The following is a 20,883-nucleotide window of genomic DNA, read 5'->3' on the forward strand; positions in this document are numbered from 1 at the left end:
TCTCTTTTGAGCACACAATACAGAGCATTTATAAGGAATACATTTTTATATTTTCTCACTCTGAGTGTCGCACACTTTTTCTTAATCTAACAAATTTTGAAGAACTGCAGAATTAAATGCATTTTAAATGATTTTTGAGTACAAATACTGTAGCTGCTATTATTCACCATAGTCCTTATGCCAACATTTGAGCAATGCTGATTACACATAGTAATTTATTAAAAAGCAGTGCATACCTGTAGACATGCGGGAGCTCTACCTTGGGGTTTATTAACATCAACAGCCACAAGCTGCCAACCTCCAGCAGCATCTTCATGAAACATCTTGAAAGGAAAAGTAATTGTCAGAAATGTTTTACATGCCAGTAAGTACAAATGAAGTATAAATAAAAGGATAATAAAAAGAATATTATAAAGAATAAGTACAAGTGAAAGTCCTTAAAGACTTTCATGATAGTTAACTTAAAATGAAAGAGGAACAGTTTTTATTGCTGCAGAAAAAAAGCAAGCAACATGCTCTTTTCCCAACATGAATAAGTTCTGAATTTTACTCAGGTAACATCAAACACAAGGTATCTCTGTTAGTCCTAACACAGAAACTGATTCAATTTAACTCTGATCCTTACCATCAGATAGTGGTACCCATTCATAATAAATTTCTTCCTTAGTATACTTAATCTGAAGAAATGCAAACACATTTTGACCTAAAATTAAGTTTCACAATTTATTTTCAAATAAAAGATAATTCTTGACTTTTTCACTGGCAAAATTATTTTAGTCCAAGGATCAGACTTCATTTTTCTTGCACCGATGGGCATTAAGAGTAGTTGTGAAGTACTTCTATACTGCTACCCAAAGCTTTTAATTTATGTAAATAGCTGAATGATATCCCAGCAATTATGATGTAAATGGAAAAAATTCTCTTGACCACAGTGGTACTTACTTTTTACCAACTCTTTTTTCCGGGGGGAAAAAAAGCGAGACACAAAAGGACATAAAAGCTGTACACTGCTGGGGTTAAGAAGCCATGTCTGGGAGTGATTAACACTTCCCATGAAATGCCCTTGATAGAAAATGAAAGGCTCTACCATTTTTATTGCTGTTTGAGAGTCTGCATATATTATGTAATGAAGCAGGGAAAAGTTCCCATCTCACTCCTATCCTTTTCTTGACACTCAGCACCAAGCAGTCCATCTCTAGAATACAGCCACAGCAGCATGGCTGAAGGCTAAAAGCTTTTTCATTAGACTGTGGGGAGTGTCACATAAATGCAGTTGTGATTATGTTCTTGTGTAGCATTTAGGTACCAGGAAGAGTTGCCAACTCGTATCAGCATTTAGTTCTCTTTGTACCATGCTTTAATGTGCAGAGCTGAAGGGTTTTGTGAGAATCTTACGTTTATCCTTCTCCATAGTCCCCTTCAATGACTTTGACTTTCTTCCATAGGACTAAGTTTCTGGACCACTTTAATGATTTACGAAGTGGTCAAATAAAGCAAGATACCAGTGCTCTTTCTCAAGGCTATTTCATACACAAAACAATCCAGGTATTTAACTGGTTCTTTGAACGAGAAACCCTGGAATAAATTTCCTTCCCTCCTTAATTCAGAAGATCAATCGTTTTTTTTTTTAGTTCAGTAACAGGGACTACCTTTATGTCTCATTATATCAGTGACTCAATGAAAAAATAACCATTTACTTGTCTCTAGCCTACATACTATTTTTATTTTGCTTTATACTATTTATAATCAATATGTTCATAATTCTTCAGGATCATGACATTATTTTGGATTTTTTTTCTTATTCTTGGAATACTTTAGTATTGGCTGCTTCTTGAATTTCCCTATATAGACCTCTCTGTTCCAGAGGATGTAGGCTAAGCCTCTATGGTTCAGGAACTTGTTCTGTGAAATAAAATCTATATTCCTTGTGCTAAGTATGTACTATGTAAAAAAGTTTTTTCTTGTTGTTATACGTAACATTGATATCAAGTCTTCTTTGACAAAGCAATAAATGGAGTAACAATGCGACAAAGTCTATTTGAGGTTGAAGATACTTAAATCCTCTGGTTTAAGAAAACAAATAATCTCCAGCTATAGAGATTAGAAAAAAAAAATTTCATCAGTATATTTCTCACATCCATCTTTCTAAAGGCTTTTTGCACACAGTTGGTACTGGTCTCTCAAAGATGGCAAAATGCTCTAGTCTGGAAAAGCCTGACCATTTGTACACTCAGGATATTTAATGTGATTGTTACAATAATGAGTGAGGGAGTTTAAATCTCAACCCTTATTTCTAAACATGCGTCTTTCTTACTACCCAATCCAAGCTTAGTGCACTTCCTATCATATCTTTTTCCTATCTGTTATCTTAAATCCAGGCTCTCACTTCCTATGCCAACTTCAAATCTGAGCATGGCTCTTTCATTGCCTCAGCACTTCGTTCACACTCAAGCTACACTCTGACCTCTCTTTTTCCAGTTCCAGTTTGCAATTTCAGCTCTTCTTCGTTAGCACAGAAAGTGATATTCACTTAGAAACCCTAATTCCAAACCCTCCAACGACATGAGAAACAAACTACTATCCTATTTAATTAAAATAGAAACTTTGCCATAACATACCCAGTCAACTAGAGGACTATATTAATCTTCTCTACCATATTTTTATTAAGAAGATATTATACTCTAGCACAGAATGTTATATGAAAATACATATAACAAGTGTAAAACATACGTGGTAACGTGTGAAGTTGTATATAATTGAACCTAGTGGGATGTAATAATAATTCACTGCAATGTTTCCCTTATTATTCATTCTTAAACAAAAAACAGTCAAATCCTCAAAGAAACTCAGTATTTGAGTTCATCACCTGAGTGGTGGCAGTTGAAGTGGTACTACTCCTAGATCCCCACATCTGCTGGAACTGCACTCTGATTTCTGCAAATGTTTCAATGATGACTGCAATGAAAACATTCTGCAAAAAGAACGAGAAAGAATGGCTGAAATGAAGCTCAGCAAGCAGAAAAGAGAAAATATTCATTCTCATCTGTATTTCAGACAAGTGTAAGAGAACAAATTTTTCAGTACCTTAACAAGCCAGGCCAGAAAGAAAATTAAGGTGATGAAATAGAAATATGAACGCCATCGGGGAAAGCTGTCAATTGCTCTATACATAAGGAACACCCAGCCTTCCTGAGAAGCAGCTTCATAAACAGTAAATATGCTTGTGCCTAGGAAGAAATGAAAATGTTTTGCATTAAGCCCCCTGAAAGTTTTCAAAATCAACAAACAATCACCTTTTATCTATTTTGATTTTTCTTTTCTCTAAAAGGTATCAGCTCTCCTCTCATCACTTCAGAGAGAAGATTTTCAGGTGCATTTCTGTTCCTTCTTTATGCAATTGAATCTGAATTGATTTAATATCATACCAGACTTCATTACCTTCCTGGACACACATACATAATCCCTTAGATTATTTGATTGGGAATATGCACATGTCTCCAAAGGCAGAATTTGTTCCATTATGTCACTTCAGTAACACTTGTGACAACAGGTAGCTTTTTTTCAAACTATCAAGTTCAGCATTCAGCAGGTGAAAGGAATCACTATTAACATAAGGAAGACTGAGTAGCAATATGCCAAGATGGTGCTTGATGAAAGAAAAGTTATGAGTGGTTTATATATGTGGCAACAGCTTTTGAATAAAAGCTGTGAAGTTACTCCTTCTTCATTTAAAATATAAGATCAAAATGCATCCTAAAGGCTGAGGGACAAAGCGCTCTAGCCAGCTCCTCCTTCCTCCTTATCTCTACAACAGAAATTTTAAAATTGAGATTATGGTTGGGGAGATGTATGTCACTCTGGTTTAAAATAATTTTAGGGACTATTACTGCTGTAAGCTCTGTACGGCTACTCTGCAAAGTGCAGGGCACACTCGAGAACACGTTTAAGTGTGCCAAATGATGCACGTGTTTCTCAGTTCTATCACTAGCTGCAATTTGGCTATGAAACGATTATGCTTAGCAACATAGGAGCTACAGTTACCTGCACCAGATGGAATACTAAAATGCCTGTGCCCCAATTCACAGAAACAATGTGGAGAGAAATTCAATTTCTCCACTTACGTGGAGCTAGGGTGCTGTGGCTTAAATGATGCTCTAGAATGGGCTCCAGAGTTTACAAACTGAATCAAGAATCTTATCTCCAGCAGCCCCTCACCTACACTTAGTTGGCAGCACTCACACGCAGGCACCCTCCCCATCAGAGGAAATACATCTGTTATCCTATTACTTAACATTCGAAAAACAGTGCTTGGACAATGACAACTTTTAGCTATAATGCAACTCTTGTTTAAGTAGACAATTTTTTTATACACATGGGATAAATTTAAGTACTTCTGATTTTGTTTTCTTCCTATTCGTTAGCTAGTTTTTGCTAGCTTCGTTAGCTGAATTATTTGCTAATGACAAGTCTATCAAGTATGAAAGGCCTAATAGGGATAGGTGTCAAAATCTCATATATAGAAAAATAAAACAAATAACAACACTAAAAAAAAGAAGTGCCATTTACTCTTCACTCTTTTCTATTTTTGCCACATAAAAGGAACAAACTAAGAAGTCTTCTATGAAGAGTATGTAATATATGAATTTGGAAAATATAAAGAAAAAAACAAAGAGATATTTTGGTATGAATAAAAACACTTGCTGGGGATCAGTTTTCTTACCCACTAATTTCTCCCTCTGTGTGGCTAGTAAGTAATAATAGATGAGCTTTGCCTTACTGAGAATGGAGATATTTATAAACCTGCTGTGCTTGGAAAGTGCTAACTCTGCTAATGCCCCCCAAAGAGAGCATCTCCAAAGTTCAATAGCAAACTTGTCATATTAGTTACAATAAGAAGGAGTTTGGTCCTCAGTAAGTACAGAAAAATATGACTGTTTGCACAATTAATATATATAATTAACTTCCCTTCATTAAGCAGTCTTGAAAAGAAATGCATATTTATAAATAAAGGTAAGTAAATAGTGCACCTAGCATCGCAGATAATCATGGTTAGATCTGAATGTGACTGTGTGTGACTTGCATTCAAATGGATCTTGCCAATGAATGCCTGACCATACAGATCTGATTCTTCCTGTGTAAGACAAGATGGAGAAGAACGCAGCCACTGTTTTGCCAGCTCTCTGTGGAGAGCTCTAGCATAGATCTCCACTGAAAAGATCTTTTGGACTTTGACAGACAAAAGAGACAAGCAAGCTAAAGCAAAAGAAAAACTAGATAGCTTAAAATGAAAAATCCATGGTAATTGTTTTGAAGGAAAGTGAATAGAGATGGAAATTTCTAGTTCTGAATTACCCTGCAAAGAAAAACAACATAGCAGTGACTCTCTAACTGCACAGTAACATCTAATACCTTGAGCAGACAGGCATATCCACAATTTCTTTTTTTTCCAGCTAGACCAAATTTCCTTCACCCTGGTCTCTTATACAGTATCACTCTTGCTACAGAGTTGTACCACCTTGATATTGGGCACCAATCCCAATCTCTTTATCAATTCCAGTTTCCTGATCACACTTCCCATTCTATCCAACCTAATCTAAATTAATTTTGCTTTTCTACACCCCTCTCCTCATCTCAGCACTGCTACACTTATCTCATGCTCTTATTCACCATATCAATCAGGTTACTTTGTCTTTGGCACATCCTGAGAGCCAGATGCATAGAGACAATGAAAACACGAGCAGAGAAGGTCAAAGCATTCTCCATTTGAATGAAGTCTCATCAAAGTATTTCCAAAGCCATTTGGAATCTGTATCTGATTCTGTAAAGCTTCTTTAAAGGTAAGAAGCTCTTTCAGGAAGAAGAATTTGATTCAATATGACAATGGTACTGTGTGTAGCTGAGAGGTTCAGTTTATCTCCAACTGGAGAGTTCTGGCATGAAATCTCCTTCAAATTTAGTTAGACATGGGGTCTGAACTGTAGTAATCCAGTGTCTCACACTGAAACAATCAAATCTTAATCCCAAAGTGGACTTTTAGCTCTATTCCACTTATGTGCTTCTTAAATCAATTGGTTTTACTTTGAGAAGGAGAAAAATCAAACTGTGAAATCAAACTGTGGAATCTCGCAGAACGCTGTGGAATCATGGAATTGTTCTACAGTCACCTTCTAACTCTGTTCCTCCATTACTTCATTTCATGAAAAATCTTGCATAAGAGAGAGTTTGAGAAGTGCTGCTACTGAAGTGAGGAGACATGGATCAATGGAATTTCTTCTGTTTATACTCACTAATTTGATCTATTGATGTTGAATGGTTGATACGGTCATTGTGGACTGGCAAAAATGTTAATCCTTTCTGTTAATTCTCTTGGTTATTGAATTCCTGTTTATTGGATAGTGTTCTAAGGATCAATGTATAGGGGTGGAATAAAAATAATAATCAAGTATAGATAGCCAAGCCATTTAGCTTCTTCAGAAAATACTAGTCTCTTATCAATACTGAATTATTCATCAGTGTATGGTTCTGTATTTTGCATTTCAGAAATTCCTAAAGTAATGGTTTAATTATCTAATATTATACTGTTGCTGTACTGATTAAAACATGGAATAAAACAGTGTTTTTAGGCAGAGATTAAGAAAAAGAAGGAAACTATTAAAAGTTGCTGGCTAGGAAACTGTAATTAGTCATTACCAGTAGGAAAATCACAGTGAAGACTGGTAAAATAGTAGGGATGTGAAGTATTTATAACACATACACTGGACCATCTGCCACACTCAGCAATATAATGAATGGAAAAAACCATACAGAATTAGCCCTGCTGAAATAGTGTGTGTTCATCTATGACATTACAGCAAAAGTACACCTCATATGTAGCTGGTACAAGTGTACTTAAGGCTATTATATATTATAAGGTGATCACCACTAAGAATATGCATTCTTACTTAATGTATGTGACTATGCAGAAACACTGCTTTCAATATTGGTGCCAGGAATTACGCTGCTAACTGCCTCTGTAAATACAGTTTTGACTGGATATAGAGTACAGACATGACAGTATGGGATTCAATGCCATAAAATATATTACTTTCAATAATTTTTTCTTGGTTAACATCTTCCTTAATTCATGTCCTTTGCTCTTCTAAAGATTACATTTGTTTCAAGACAATCAGCAACCAACTCTATTCTTTGCAAGCATTTAAGATCTGAGTACATCTTCCTAATGCAAATGCATAAGTTATTAAAAAGATTGTCCTTTCACAGCAGCCCTGTTTTACTCACTGTGAATTTTAAGTGACATGGCAATGTTGCCATATATGAAACCTAACTTATGTATCTTAGATCAAATGGCAGAATTCTCCTTTTCCATAGGTTTCAGCTTTTTGCATATCAGTGACACAGTGCCTTCCACTAGTTGAGAGGGCTTAAGCCCTGATTACACAGTGCTAGAAGTGCCACGATTAAAGCAAGAAGAGAGATTTTGTTTGAATTCATCTAACAGATTCCATATTTTTATGTTATAATAAACCAATTTCTTTAACCAGTCAGGACGATTCAGCAAAAAAAAGGAAGGAAAATATTTCTAAATAGACAGATTAAAATAAATACATAACAATCATAACATATTTCAGTCTCAAAAGACTACTTCTATATAACCAATACATATTCTTACCTTTGGAAATATCTTGCAATTGCATGTGATTTTTATCAAAAAGAAAAGAAAAAGTCCAGAAAAGAAAAGAATGAAGAATAGGAAAAGAAACGGAATCTTACTCAACTTGTGCAACATTTTCACTTGTTTCATACCTTTAAGTAGAAATACAGTAATCAGGAAGAAAAACTATAAAACCATATCCTTGCTAATTATGCTCATTTACATACATGGACATTCAGCACTGAAATGTAGGGGACTTACGCCTTCTTCAGTACATAAGTTTCTTTTGAATCTACCAGCTGGGAGCATTGGCCTGAAGGGGCATTGAGGAAGTAGTTGCTTTACTACCCAAAGGATAAATGATTATAAATGATTATAATAGAAGAAAGCTCTACTGGTTTCCATGCCTAACAGGGTGCAGAGTTGCTTGGCTCTTTCATGCTATGCAAATGAATAGAGTACAAGAGAAAAAAAGAATTAAAGGCATCAGAGCACATGGCTGATGATTTTCCATAGAGGAGTGAAAAAAACTACCAAAAACCTATATTGTAAATACCTCAGAAATAGAAAACTTATTTAAAAAAAATACTCATAGCTTACAGAACGAAACAATAGCACCATTACAGAGAGATTCTATTCAATGCAGTATTTTTTAGACTTATGTACATTTTTTAAAAAATAGAAGATTTTCTTTTCATTTTTGTGCCTCTTTGATACCACTGTGACATCAGATCTTGCTATAATCAACCTCACCTTGTGAATGGACACAATGAAAAAGGGCGTGCATTAATACTGTCATTTTTATAACTACAGAATTAAAGGAGGCAAGCTAAAAGATCACGTGGAACATTTGCCAGATCTGGAAACAGAATCCTTTTATACTGACTCTATGCTATGTTCTTGCTTTGAGATTAGGGGAAAAGGATGCACTGCACCAAGGTGCTGTCTTTCATAAACATCGGTCTCGTGTGATTTGTAGCAACTCCAGGTGAGAAACAAAAACTAAAAACTGTTATTTGAAGTGCCTCTAATTCCAGAATTTTCTGCATATGTTTTCTGTAGTTACTGACCACCTCAGATTACCACATCAGTTTTTTCTCAGTTCTGCTGTGCCTGCATTGAAGTTGTTGAAAAAAGCAATTAATGGAGGGGGAGAATGCCCATACCAACTAGGTGAACTTCCATGAAAAAAATCCCTACTGGTACAGATAGTCTCTAGAGGAGATACAGTTAAGAAAAATAAAATGAATGAAAACAAAACCATTCCCTTAAGATAGACGCCAGAAGAATTGAGTTTTGCAAAAGCATGATGTAAGGTTGGCGTTTGATTTTTATTTTTTCATTTTAATCAGTAGGAATGTTAAAATGCATACGTTTTTATTAAAGGCTTAAAATATGATATAGTGTTAGCTAAGGGAAGGCCTGAGATTCCAGCTGGGAGCCCGCCATGGATTTCCGCACGTTTCAAGAGCCGCTAGATGGCGATGCAGCACCTCTAGCACATCTGGAGCACCAGGCGGCCACTAAGCCGCTGCCCGAGACAGCTCGGGCTGATAACCTCCCAGCGTGCCTGCAAAAGGATTGATTTTTCTATTTCCTGGCGAAACGAAGAAGCCCTCGGGTGCTGTCTAATTTAATTCCGCTGTGCTGAATACTGAAAGGTATCGTTCCTTCTGATGGCTTGCTAAATGTCGTACCTGTAGCAAAACAACCCTTCTCCTAGCTGCCAAAATGCTGCTGACCCTGTCTCTGTCACTGTTCACTTTCACTGATAAAATCAAGAAGCTGAATGTTCCTGGATGTTCCCACTGATCAGCCAGCTATTAGATTGTGTCTCATCTTTCTGCAGTGACGTATTTGTAAAACACTGCATGCAGTCAGGATCTTCCAGCTATTTTACACTGTTGCTTTCATATAATTAGAAATGAATAAAAATTGCCCAGGAATGCAATACCAAAACTGGTTGCACTTCTGGGAAGTTGGCAATAGGTGCAACTGAGCAAAAAAGCAAATACTGGATGGCCTAGTGGGCTTTCTTATTTGTCTCTCTGAGTGAGACATCCAGTCCATTTTACTCTTCCAAGCAACTTCTATCAAAATTTGCAAGCCAGTAGGGATGAGGAGGAAAAGAAAAAGAACAAACCATGCCAATGCTCTGCTCCTCCTTTGAAACCCAAAGCAGTACTGTAATTAGTCAGACTGACCTGTGACAAAGCTGGCAAACCAGAACCTGTATACAGCACTGATTTGCAACAGAAAGAAAAAAAACCCATACCAGTATTCCCAGTCTGAACACAGTATTTCAACCCATAAAATGCTGTGACTTCAATAATTAGTGACATTATTGTTTCTTGCTTCTGAAAATCTGCTTAAATATGAGAAGACGAAGAGTCTACATATGAGAAGATACTATGCAAGGAGACTATATACAGAAAAATACTAGTAAGGAGATAAAGAAACACTGCAAATAAAAGTAGTAGGATGAATGCAATTTGTTCCACAGATATAGCAATTGGAAGATAGAAAGTCAGACAACTACATTATTTGCAAATAAGTTTGTTCACCACTGAGAAGCGCTAGCTTAGTAATATGAATAAAGTAAAGTCTGCATGTACATTGGCTGCACAGGGTAAAAAGGAGTACCGCAGTTCACACTTAGATATACCATTAGTGTCTTAGATGTGGTACTATTGGTGTTCCCCGAGTTAATACTTTAGAAAGAGAAATCTGTTTTAAATTTCTAAACAAGTCCGTAGCTTAAATTGGACAATCATTCTTCAGAATGACTTTAGGTGTGAATATGTATGAATATTTAACCAGACTAGCATTTACAGTTGCTTTTCCTTAATACTTTGATTATAATGCTCCTCATTTATACTGTCACAAATAAACCAGCAGAGATCCAGAATGCCAGCAGAGCTCATAAGCTGGTTTTATATGCATAAAAGCTGTCTGCTTTTCCCTTTTTGCAGTCCCACAGCTATAGTGCTAATATACACTCATAGAATCACAGCTCTTTTTGTGTGTGGCAACTTTAAAAAATGTACTGGCAGTTGATGAGGATCAGGGAGAGGCTGAACTGTGAATTGTTCACACTTCACACCACTACCTGGAAGCTCTGCAGCACAGTCAACAACTCCCACCTCTCCTCCTCTTTACAGAAGCTTTTTAAGGAGGCAACTTCTCCTGGATCCCCAGGCTCCCATCCCCAGCAGAACTGGCAGAACCTGGTGCTGGTGTCTGAAAGTAGGACACTGCCATGCTGGGCAACCACTGATGGCTCAGCACCACAGCCTCTGACAGGCAGCCGGCACTGACTGGAAACTTGGCCTCCAGGCTTCTCCTGTTTTCAGATCTTTGAAATCTGGGTGAGTGGTCCAGAAGTAAGCACAGTGAAATTATGCCATGTGTGAAACCAATCCTCCTGTGAGGAGAAGCATCTGTTGTGCAGTATTAAGATGGAACAGTTTCAAGGTGGACAGACACATACCTGTACCTACTGCTTTGAGGAGCCCTGTGGAATATCATAGGGAAGTCAGGATCACTAGCAAAGCCCAGGTGTTCCTATGAGCACATTTGGACAAGCAGCTTATACTGGATTCATATATGGATTCACCTGGGTCCAGAGTGAATATCAGGGAATAAGATCTTTACTGTGACAGTGGTGAGGTGCTGGACCAGTCTGCCCAGAGAGGTTGTGGATATCCTGACCCTGAGGGTGTTCAAGGCCACGATGGGTGGGGTTCTGGGCAGCCTGGTCTAGTATTAAATGGGGAAGTTGGTGGCCCTGCATGTGGCAGAGGGGCTGGAGCTTGATGATCCTTGAGGTCCCTTCCAACTACAGCCATTCTATGATTCAAACCCTAATAATACCCACTTTCAGACCTAGAAAGCAAGAATACAGAAATACTGAGGCTTTGGTTTTAAAAGTGACAAATGCTGTGAAGATGGGCCTGCCGCCACCTCAGTCTTTATAGTTTCTCTTATTTAAAGTACAGTCACAGAATAGAAAATGACTGCTACTGTAAATGTTATGACAAAATCGCATAACATAAGACTTATTAAACAGGAGAAGTTCTGTAATTTACATTAACTTATTCCTTTGAAAATGAGCCATCTTTTTATAGGGCTGTTCTTTCTTCTTTTTAAATATATTATGCATGTAGATAGCCCTAAGACTGTACAATAATAGTGACAGTTCAAAAACCAAGCATTCAAAAAATTCACAGATTCTTACATTTAAAAGTTAACGAACACTTAAGGGGTTATTGTATTAAAAAGACAAATATAAGGCATGCAAACACTACAGGCTTAGTTATCTGGACCGTTATTCAGCCATATATTAAATATTGGGAATGCCTATTAAAATCAAGATAGTGATGGATCCCTTTGTTAGAGAGAAAACTAAGTATGCAAATCTTTCCTGGAATTAAATTCAGCATTGATTTATGTACTGTCAGTGAAAATCATTCACTTTTTGTGTCATTTTTTCCCCAATAGTCTTAGAGAGCTCTCCAACTCATTCCAAGAGACAAAACACTAAAGGTAGCAGCTACAAAGCTGTCAGATAATTTTCTTAATATAAAATGTATCTGCTTTGAAAGAAGAAAGAAGTCATTGTTAAAGTATGGAAAAATGAAATCAGAGGACACTCACATAGAAATATTTCCATATCTAGCATGACCATGACGATACTTTCCTTGAAATCAAAGTTAACTGAGAACCCTGACTGTAAATTTTACTTGATAACACCATGTCTTCAGTTTGATCAACTGACAGAAATCACCTCAAAAGCATGAAAATGGGTGAAGGTGAAAAAACAAAACAAAACAAAACAAAACAAAATGCATAAAAAAAAAAAAGATTTAGGAGCTATTGAATACAGCCATAAGAAATTCAGCTGAAGAGAAGAATAACTGGGGGAACTGATATGCAAGAAGCCCATAAAATTGTGTGTGTGTGTGTTTGGGAAGTAAGGAATAAAAGAAATTGCCTGAAAGTTGAGCATTTCCAGTGTGATATTTATATTAGCAACAAATAAAAAAGTCAAAGAAGCTCAAGACAAAAAGTGTAGGAAAAATAGGCTGGCACAGACCATAAAGAAAATATGATCACATCTAGAAAGTAGTAAAAAAATCCTCTTTCAAATGGTTTTGAAACCTATTGTAGTGTGTTTTATTTGAGCTCTACAACAATGTCTTTCCTTACTTCCAGTGGCAGTGAAACCAAAAAAGTGTAAATATTTACAAAGGAAAAAACCTCTCCACTCCCAGCAGAGACTTCAGAGACAAAGAAGAACCAAAAAGGGCTTTAAATTTTACTATATAAGAAGAACCCATGCTATTGACTGTGTGGGAATTGGTTGGTCAGTCTTATAAGTGTGAGAACTGAATGTTGTTTCTGCATCAGAAACAAAATAAGAATTTTGTAAATTTCATGGCCTCTCTACTATTTGGGTCATTTATTAGAATTAATAGTTCTTTTCAGGGGCCTTTCTACATTATTGGGGTTCTCTGATAACATTTTATTGGTAATCCCCTAGATAAATCTTCCCCAACAACACATATTTGGTATATAAGTAAAGTAATATGTATGAATATATATATATAAGCTAGTAACAACTTATGTATAGCCAGTATTGAGAATATGTCACACACACTGCAACAGTATCCTGTGTAATTTAAAAGGACAGTTCATTACATACCTCCGGAGTGCCTGAAGAAGATAAAATTCCCTTCCATACTCTTTGTTAAACAAGAACTCTGAACAGAATCACCATATCAGTATGAACAAAGAGACATCTTGGAGACAACAGGACTGACACCAGATAGCAAACAAATTAACAAGTAAACAACAAATGTAAAGCCTTCTGGTAAGATTGTGAACCTGGAGTACCCAGTCAGAGGGGAAACAGGGGAGGGGGAGAAGGCAAAGGGGGGAAGAAAACGGTATAAAGGCTGTCATGTTGTGTCCATAGGTGCGCTCCTACTTGTGGGACGCCCGCCATTGCAATCGCGAATAAATTCTGCTTTTATCAGAGATACCGTCCTGACAAAATTACTTGGGTTATTTCCAACATAAGTAACAATTTGTTAAATAAATAAAAAGATAGACAGGAAGGATGAAATTCCATGGTATATCATTCCAGTATCTTATGAAGGCTATATTATTTTACTGTGAAGTAAGAAACTCAACAATTTAAGGGAACCTAGACAAGCCAAGCTCTGGCTCTGCTCTGAGACTGTTTCAGCATCACTTAATTTCTCTGACTATTATCTGTGAACTGTATTCATTTCTCTGAGGATAGAATCTCTCTCTTAGAATGAAGAGATTGACCCCTTTCTCTCTCATAGATAACATTTCCAAAAGCAATTGCATGAAATTTGGTCTACCCTGCAGACAGTATTAAAGCAGCCTTCCCTTTAGATAAGATATGAATCAGACCAATCCCCAAAGCATCCTGATTTAATTGCTTCTCCTTCCTGCAGGTACAGTGTATATCTGAGCAAGCCTTGATTCTTTTTCTGCATAGAATTTCACGTGAGAATAAGAGCAACTGCAGAAAAACACAACTAGCAAAACCTGCTGAGTACTCAGTGGCCAGATAGCACTTAGCTCAATAGACTTGAAAAAAAACAGAACAAAACCAAAATAAAACACAACATTAAAACTTGCAAAGGAGCTTGAAAGCCAAATAGACATTATAAAACAGTCACATATCAGAAATCTCATTAGCCTCCAGGCATCTGAATAACAGGAGCAAATATGCAGTGCTAAATGCATCTTAAGAGACTAGTGTAACTAAAAAGACACGATCTTTAAGAGAGACAAAGGAGCTGTTATTGACTGTCAAAAGAAAACCTAAATGCCACTCAGTGACTGATTTAGTCATTAACGAGTTAAGTATTCCCTGAGCATTTTATAGCACAGGAGGAAAAGGAATTTGTTGAAGTGAGAGAAAGAAGTTTGCTCACTAGCCTAATACGTTGAGGAGGGGGAGGAGAAAACAAGAAGTATTTAGTGTGCTGCTAGCTCACTAAAGCCCACAGCGCCTCTGTGAGATAAATGAAGAGTTAATTCCATTTCAGAGATGACTATATTAAATTAAAGACTCAGAATTTCCTCACATAGCAAATAGAAGCAAAGCCTAAGATGAGGCTGTAACTTGTATATTCATAACTTTAAAAGAGGGATTCGGTTTTTCACAATTTTTGTTCTTTAGTTGAATGTTAAAAGGGAATGAACCTCAATTTATTTAATAATAAAATGTATATCAGCAAAAATAGGTGATTACTTTTTTTCTCTCCTTCAGAAAAAAAAAAAAAAAAAAAGATTGTGTTGAAAAACAAACCAATTATTGTAACAGTTCCTTTTTGTTGTTGTTGTTGTTATTGACTGACTTAAAGTTTTCATGACCACAAATAACTGGTTATCAAACGAATTCTTGGAAGTCTGGCACTAATAGACTAAGCAGCTGGCAGTATTCTTCGGAGAAGAAAATCAAAACCTTTGGAAAGAAAAGCTGTATAAAATGCCATATATTTTTGGGGACAGAGAACATTCAAAGTTTTAACACACTCCATTTAAACTTTGTTTTCCATATTATCTCCTTCTGCAGAAATTCCTTCTGACTATTATGCACTACAGGAAATAGTTCAGCACACCCACAGCAGAAATTCCCTGGATTCTTTGCTGTCAAATAAAATGCTTTCTTCTTTCTCAGATATGGATTCTCTTTTTCAACATCAAACTTGCCTGCAAAAACGTTTATTCTTTATGTGCATGTGTGTCAGCTTCATGTTTTGACTCAAAGATGCTTTAATTTCTTTTAGACCTATGATACTTAATACTTTTTTTTTTTTTTTTCAGAGCTTTTTGCTAAAGAGGAAAATGTGGGTTCTTGATCACATGCGCATGGAAATGTGGTTTGAAAAAAGTGATCGTATTTGGAGAAAAAGAAGTTTTGGCACTGCTCTGTGAAAGTTCCCCTAGAAATACAGATCAAATCTACCCCCAGTAGCTTTTTATCAAAGGATGAATTAAACAGACCTCATTTCTCATGTGAAATGAATTTCCAGTTGGTGAAATCAGAGCTTTTAGATACGGAAGCACAAACAAGTGATGTGTACAAATCCAGGGACAATTTTCTGCAAGTCATTTACTTCACAGTGTCTACATCTTTACTTACTTTTAACTGAAAAACATGTCCAGAAGTTAATCCTATCACCTCTCTGAAGTCTAAGGTACCTCTAATCATTTACTTCAGAATAAAAGCATACATGAGGACAGTTATTATTAGAATTTATAATCAACACAGCTTGTTATCCTTGGTAACTTGTCTACCAGCTTACCACAGCTTGGATAGAGTTTAATGCTGCTATATTATCTATCCTTATTTCCCAGAACAGGAATCCTAATTTGAAAGTTCGGCAACTTTAAAATCACACTGCCCAAATTCAGGTATGTGAGTTGATGTTATGATAGCTAAAACCAGTTTGATTCTTTGAGATGTTGAAGGACATAAGTTCTAAATTTTCAGTCCTGGCCAGAGTACCGGTGCTTGAAGCCAGAAGGAATTTTAGTATTTCTTTTAGTAGAGAAGTTAGATCTATCATTCTTCAATTTTACCCCTGAATTCTCTGAAAAGCACAAAAGATATTGGGAAAATAGTAGATTGATCAATGCGCTGTTTTCAAATAACTTATTAAGTCACCTGATACATTAAAAGTAAAGCTAGAGATCGTAAGATGCAGTCAGAGAAGAAATAACCACTGTTTCCAGATCCATTTATTTTGCAGCATCTGGGAGATGGGCTTCCTAAATGAAGATGAATGCAACAGAAAATCTTAAAAAAAAAAAAAGAAAAAAAAAAAAAAAAGTGCTTTTGAAACTGTCCATGAGGCAGATCTGTTGCGCTCTGGCAATAAAACTCTTTCCTGTAACTTTCCCAAGAAACCTGTGAAAATACCAGTTAAGCTTTTAGCAGGAATAACACACTCGGATCAGAAATAATCTAAATAGAAGGAAAAAACTCGTAGCACTGTAGCAAATAGAGAAGACTGTAGAGTTTGTCTCACAAGAGCTGTTTAAAAGCAGATGAGAAGAGGATCTTTACATAATCATGTAGTCTTGGAGTGACCAGGTAATGAGCTGGACCTTCAAGTAGATCTCAACTAATTTTCTTCATTTTTTTGCTTATTTTTTAATTCAGCATAAAAGCGGCGTCACAGTGAACATCTGGGATTGAGGCACCTTCACCTGCAACTCCTCTGTTCTTTTATAAAACCATTTAAATGATCTGATTTGCTCCTAGAGAGGTCTCATACTCAATATTAACAGCAAATTTCAAAAGCGAAAACATGTACCCTCAGTTATCTGATAATATTGGAAATTCCTATCTGTACTATGAAGTGAAGGTTTAATAATCAAATAGGGACAAGAATCCTAATAATAAGTCCTTGATAAAGTAAAGAGAGAGAGAAGAAAATTGAAGTTTAAGAAAATGTAAGTATCAAACCACAGGAGAAAGTGAAATAATAGTAGTATGTGGAAGAGGTATGTGATGAAACCTGCATTTGTGGTGAATTCAAGTTTCAAGAATTTCACTAATTAAACACATCCAATTTATTTATTTATTTATTTATTAAATATTCTAACTACTAACTTCAAACAGTTACCCAGCTTCTTTCTGTGGTACTGACAGTGCTAATTATTTGGCCTGGCAACCTGACGGCTTTCTTGTTTAACATGACATTATTTGCTAAGCAAAGAGCAGAGGAAGCTTTGCAAGGCCATCTTCTACTGATCTGTCACAAACAAACAAACAAGCCAGTGGAAATTAAAGATGGGATAGAAGAAGAGTGGAATCCTCTTAGGTTTTTCATAGTCATGTAAAATCAGTGCAGAATCTCATCCTTTGTAATTATGAAACGACATCACCATGCATAAAAAAATCTGTTTGTTTAGGCCTGGTCAAAAGAAGTCTTTTTCTACATTAGGTCTCCTTAGCATACTATAAGAAAAGTAACATGTAGCAATAACAAGTAAAGAATCAAAATTTGAAGTGGTAAATTGTAGCAATGTTATTTTATCATTCCCTAAATTGTGGTTGTAAACACTTAAGACTCCTACAAAGAAACAAAAATCGCCACTTATTGCAGTCACCTATAGTTACACAAAACTGTTGTGCTAATTTGTATCTCCATTTCCCTTTCTTCAAAAGTTCTACGTTGAGCAAGACGAGCAGTTAATAAGCACATTAATTCTTTAATAAAGTAATTTTCACAATATTTTTGTTGGACAGCCAACAGAACACAACTTTGCTTTAGAATGCAGAACAAAAATAGTAATGTAATAAAAGCCTATCTTGATTTTAAAATGAGTTGTCTGACCATAATTATTAGTTTTTAACACAGCCCATCATGCACTTGGCTTTTTCCAATGTTGCAAATAGACTCTACAAAGAAAAACAGAGCTCAAAGTGAAAAAAGTAGCTTGCATTACAGTTTCATTTGGCTATTTCTGAACCGGCTAAATCGTATTCTTCCATAAGAATCCCTTATTTTCTTTTCTAAGGAAGCACTCATGAGTCATGGGTTGTAGATCTAACTTCTGCTGAAAACAGACTCGTGAATCCCATTTCTAACAATGAATCATCTGGCAGAAACGAAGCGTTAAGTGTCACCATATTTTTGATTACACAAGATAGAATGCAGGGATGTAAACTAATACTGCAAATAAAAAAAATATCATCTAGCCATAGCAAATGATGTTTACTCTTGTTAATTTATCTTGCTATGAATACTATGGTAAAAGCCTCACTGTCATGTGACACAAAGTACTGCCATTTAAAAAAACAAAACAAAACAAAACAAAAAAACAAAAACAACACAGGTTTTTGATGGTTTTGCTTTGTACTGAAAGGTGGCACACAGCACCAAGTACAGTCTAGTCTGTCTGCATCCTAACTTGTGCCACGGCAGGTATTTTCTGGTTTCTTATCACTCACATAAGGTTGGCCCAAAGGTACTAAGCTGGTAATATATTCAGAATCACATGCCTGTGTGACTCTGACAGTGAGACTTCACGTACCCTGTTCATCTTGAGCAATCTGTACTACGAGTCTTAACACAAGCCAAACCACATCCCCAGTCTCTTGCAAAACCAGTGCTTCTAAGTGCACTTATATCTTCCATTCCCTGATGTTATGCTTCCATGAATGTGCCCCTACCATGTACAGTTCCCCGCCAGACTATACATATCTTCAATTATTATTCCAAATAGGCTCAACACTTTAATATCTTCCACAGGCTGACATGTTCCCGTGCAATATATAACTTCAGCAGAGGATTATGAAACCATAAACCTAGTAGGCTGTGTCTCCAGGAAGGCAACAGAATGCTCAAAGAAACTTTACATTGAAAAATCCCACGGAATTTTTGGGTTACATCTTTGGTCCATAAATGTAATTCATGAGCTGTGGTGGAGATTAAAACTTCATTGTATATATGGATACACAGCCATTCTCTCTAGAAGGAAGTAGGCATGAGCAGTATGAACATGAGCCAATATGTAGCATGTTGTTTGTGGACAATCAACAATAAACAGATGGTTTTTATTACTGCAAATCTTGCCTCTGTCTCAATTCCACAGTTCACACATCATATGATATGGCTGAGTAGTGCTACACATCACAAAAGCATGCAGTGAAATATCTAAGAACAGTATAACCTCTAGCAATAGGAAGCTCCAAAGTTCAGACTGCCAAAAAAATGAAAGATACAGTGGGAAAATATCAATAAGAACTTCTCTCTGATCATAATAAAAAAGATAAAAGGTAATGTCAACATCAGAACAAGTGGCTATGAAGAAGAGGTAAGTCGATTATAGGCGTTTTCTAATCATCAGAGTCCTGAGAGATTTTTTCATCCTTAAGGCTTGAAAAGGTTTTTTTTGCCTCTTCCACTTCTAACTTTTCCAAGCTAGGATTTTATAATGTTATGAACAACAGATATGGCACAGCTCCTGGTGGTCTCAAGCAGGAGTGGACAAGAGCATCCTTTCAGTTGTGTTATATCATCACAAAAAATGTTTCTAATGTCAGTAAGCATCATGATATATATGCGAACAAAAATTCTCCAACAGTCGAACTGTTATTTTTTTTTAAATTAACAAGAGGTTGAGCCTTAACTATCAAATAACGATACAAAAACATTAATTAATTCATTTTCATTGACTTCCTGATGAGGAAGACTGTTAAGCAAAACAGACCTGGCTGGCCTGAAAGAAAAGAAAGAAAAGCAAATATAAAGAACGTATTTGTATGCAGAGTACAGTTAAGTTAGCTAATACTACAAGTACTACACATACCATTACTGAAAAAACATGCAAAACCTGTCATAGGCAGGTAATTAAACAAGAAAAAAGAATACCACAGTTTATCAGCAGAGACACACAGAAGTCCTGATGTGACTAATTTATTTTATTTAAATTTGTCAGCCCCTGGGTAACTTCTGTCAAGATGAATCAGCATTACATACTCGGCTCCTTACAAATACAACAGATTACTGAAGTTTTTTCTCTTGTACACATTAAAACAGCATCTGTGCAACCTATCACATTGGTGACTAACAGGACCTCCTGATAGGAAATTTGGCTAATTGTTTTCAGCTCTGCAATAAATAATTTTAATTTTTTCCATTAATTATAGAAGTGTATAAATTAGCTGGAAGCAGGGTCTCAAATTAATCTGATCTTATCACAGTTGTTTAAGTTTAAGTTTAAGCGCCAAAATTGGGAGTGTAGCTATTGCAAACTTCTTCACAGTGAAGAGAAAAACGTGACGCTGTTGTATGGTTTTCTCCTTTTCAGAAGTGAACTAAACATCTTGAATGGAAGGCTCACACTAATTAAGTATTCTTAGGAGGCATCAACTATAGTCTGTATCTTTTACTGAAATGAGGCAAAGTAATGCTCATTATGGAAATCCTCTGTACTTCAACGCAGCAGTATTCTGATTCCGCTGGAAAAGTAGAAGAAAATCCTCCACGGGAGTGTTTGGATGACAGTGGAAAATGCTGACTGCAGCGCGTAAGTGGAGTTACCCCAACACTTCCCAAGATGATCAGTCCCGCTTTCAGAGATAGAACAGGAGGTGTCAAAAGGTCTTTAGTTCTGCTGAGCATTAGGGAGAACTTCCAAAGCTGCTTGTTTCGTTAAAGAGTCTGCCTACA

The 20,883-nt window shown here is 36.3% G+C and overlaps 1 protein-coding gene across 2 annotated transcripts in view; it reads right to left on the minus strand.

Moving 5' to 3' along the window:
- Nucleotides 1-20,883, minus strand: part of NALCN (sodium leak channel, non-selective) — a gene marked incomplete at its 3' end in the record, with an annotated part of 199,096 nt that overhangs the window by 124,530 nt on the left and 53,683 nt on the right. Inside the window, exons 7-9 of one of the 2 annotated variants that reach the window (XM_079539961.1) lie at nucleotides 3,085-3,227; nucleotides 2,867-2,971; nucleotides 237-323 (exon numbers count right to left, since the gene is read on the minus strand). In XM_079539961.1, the coding sequence (XP_079396087.1) occupies nucleotides 237-323; nucleotides 2,867-2,971; nucleotides 3,085-3,227 (335 nt within the window). The remainder of the gene's footprint in view (nucleotides 1-236; nucleotides 324-2,866; nucleotides 2,972-3,084; nucleotides 3,228-20,883) is intronic. The other variant, XM_079539962.1, reaches the window with a different exon arrangement.

The sequence above is a fragment of the Tetrao urogallus genome, assembly GCF_951394365.1.
Source record: "Tetrao urogallus genome assembly, chromosome: 1".
NCBI lineage: Eukaryota > Metazoa > Chordata > Aves > Galliformes > Phasianidae > Tetrao > Tetrao urogallus.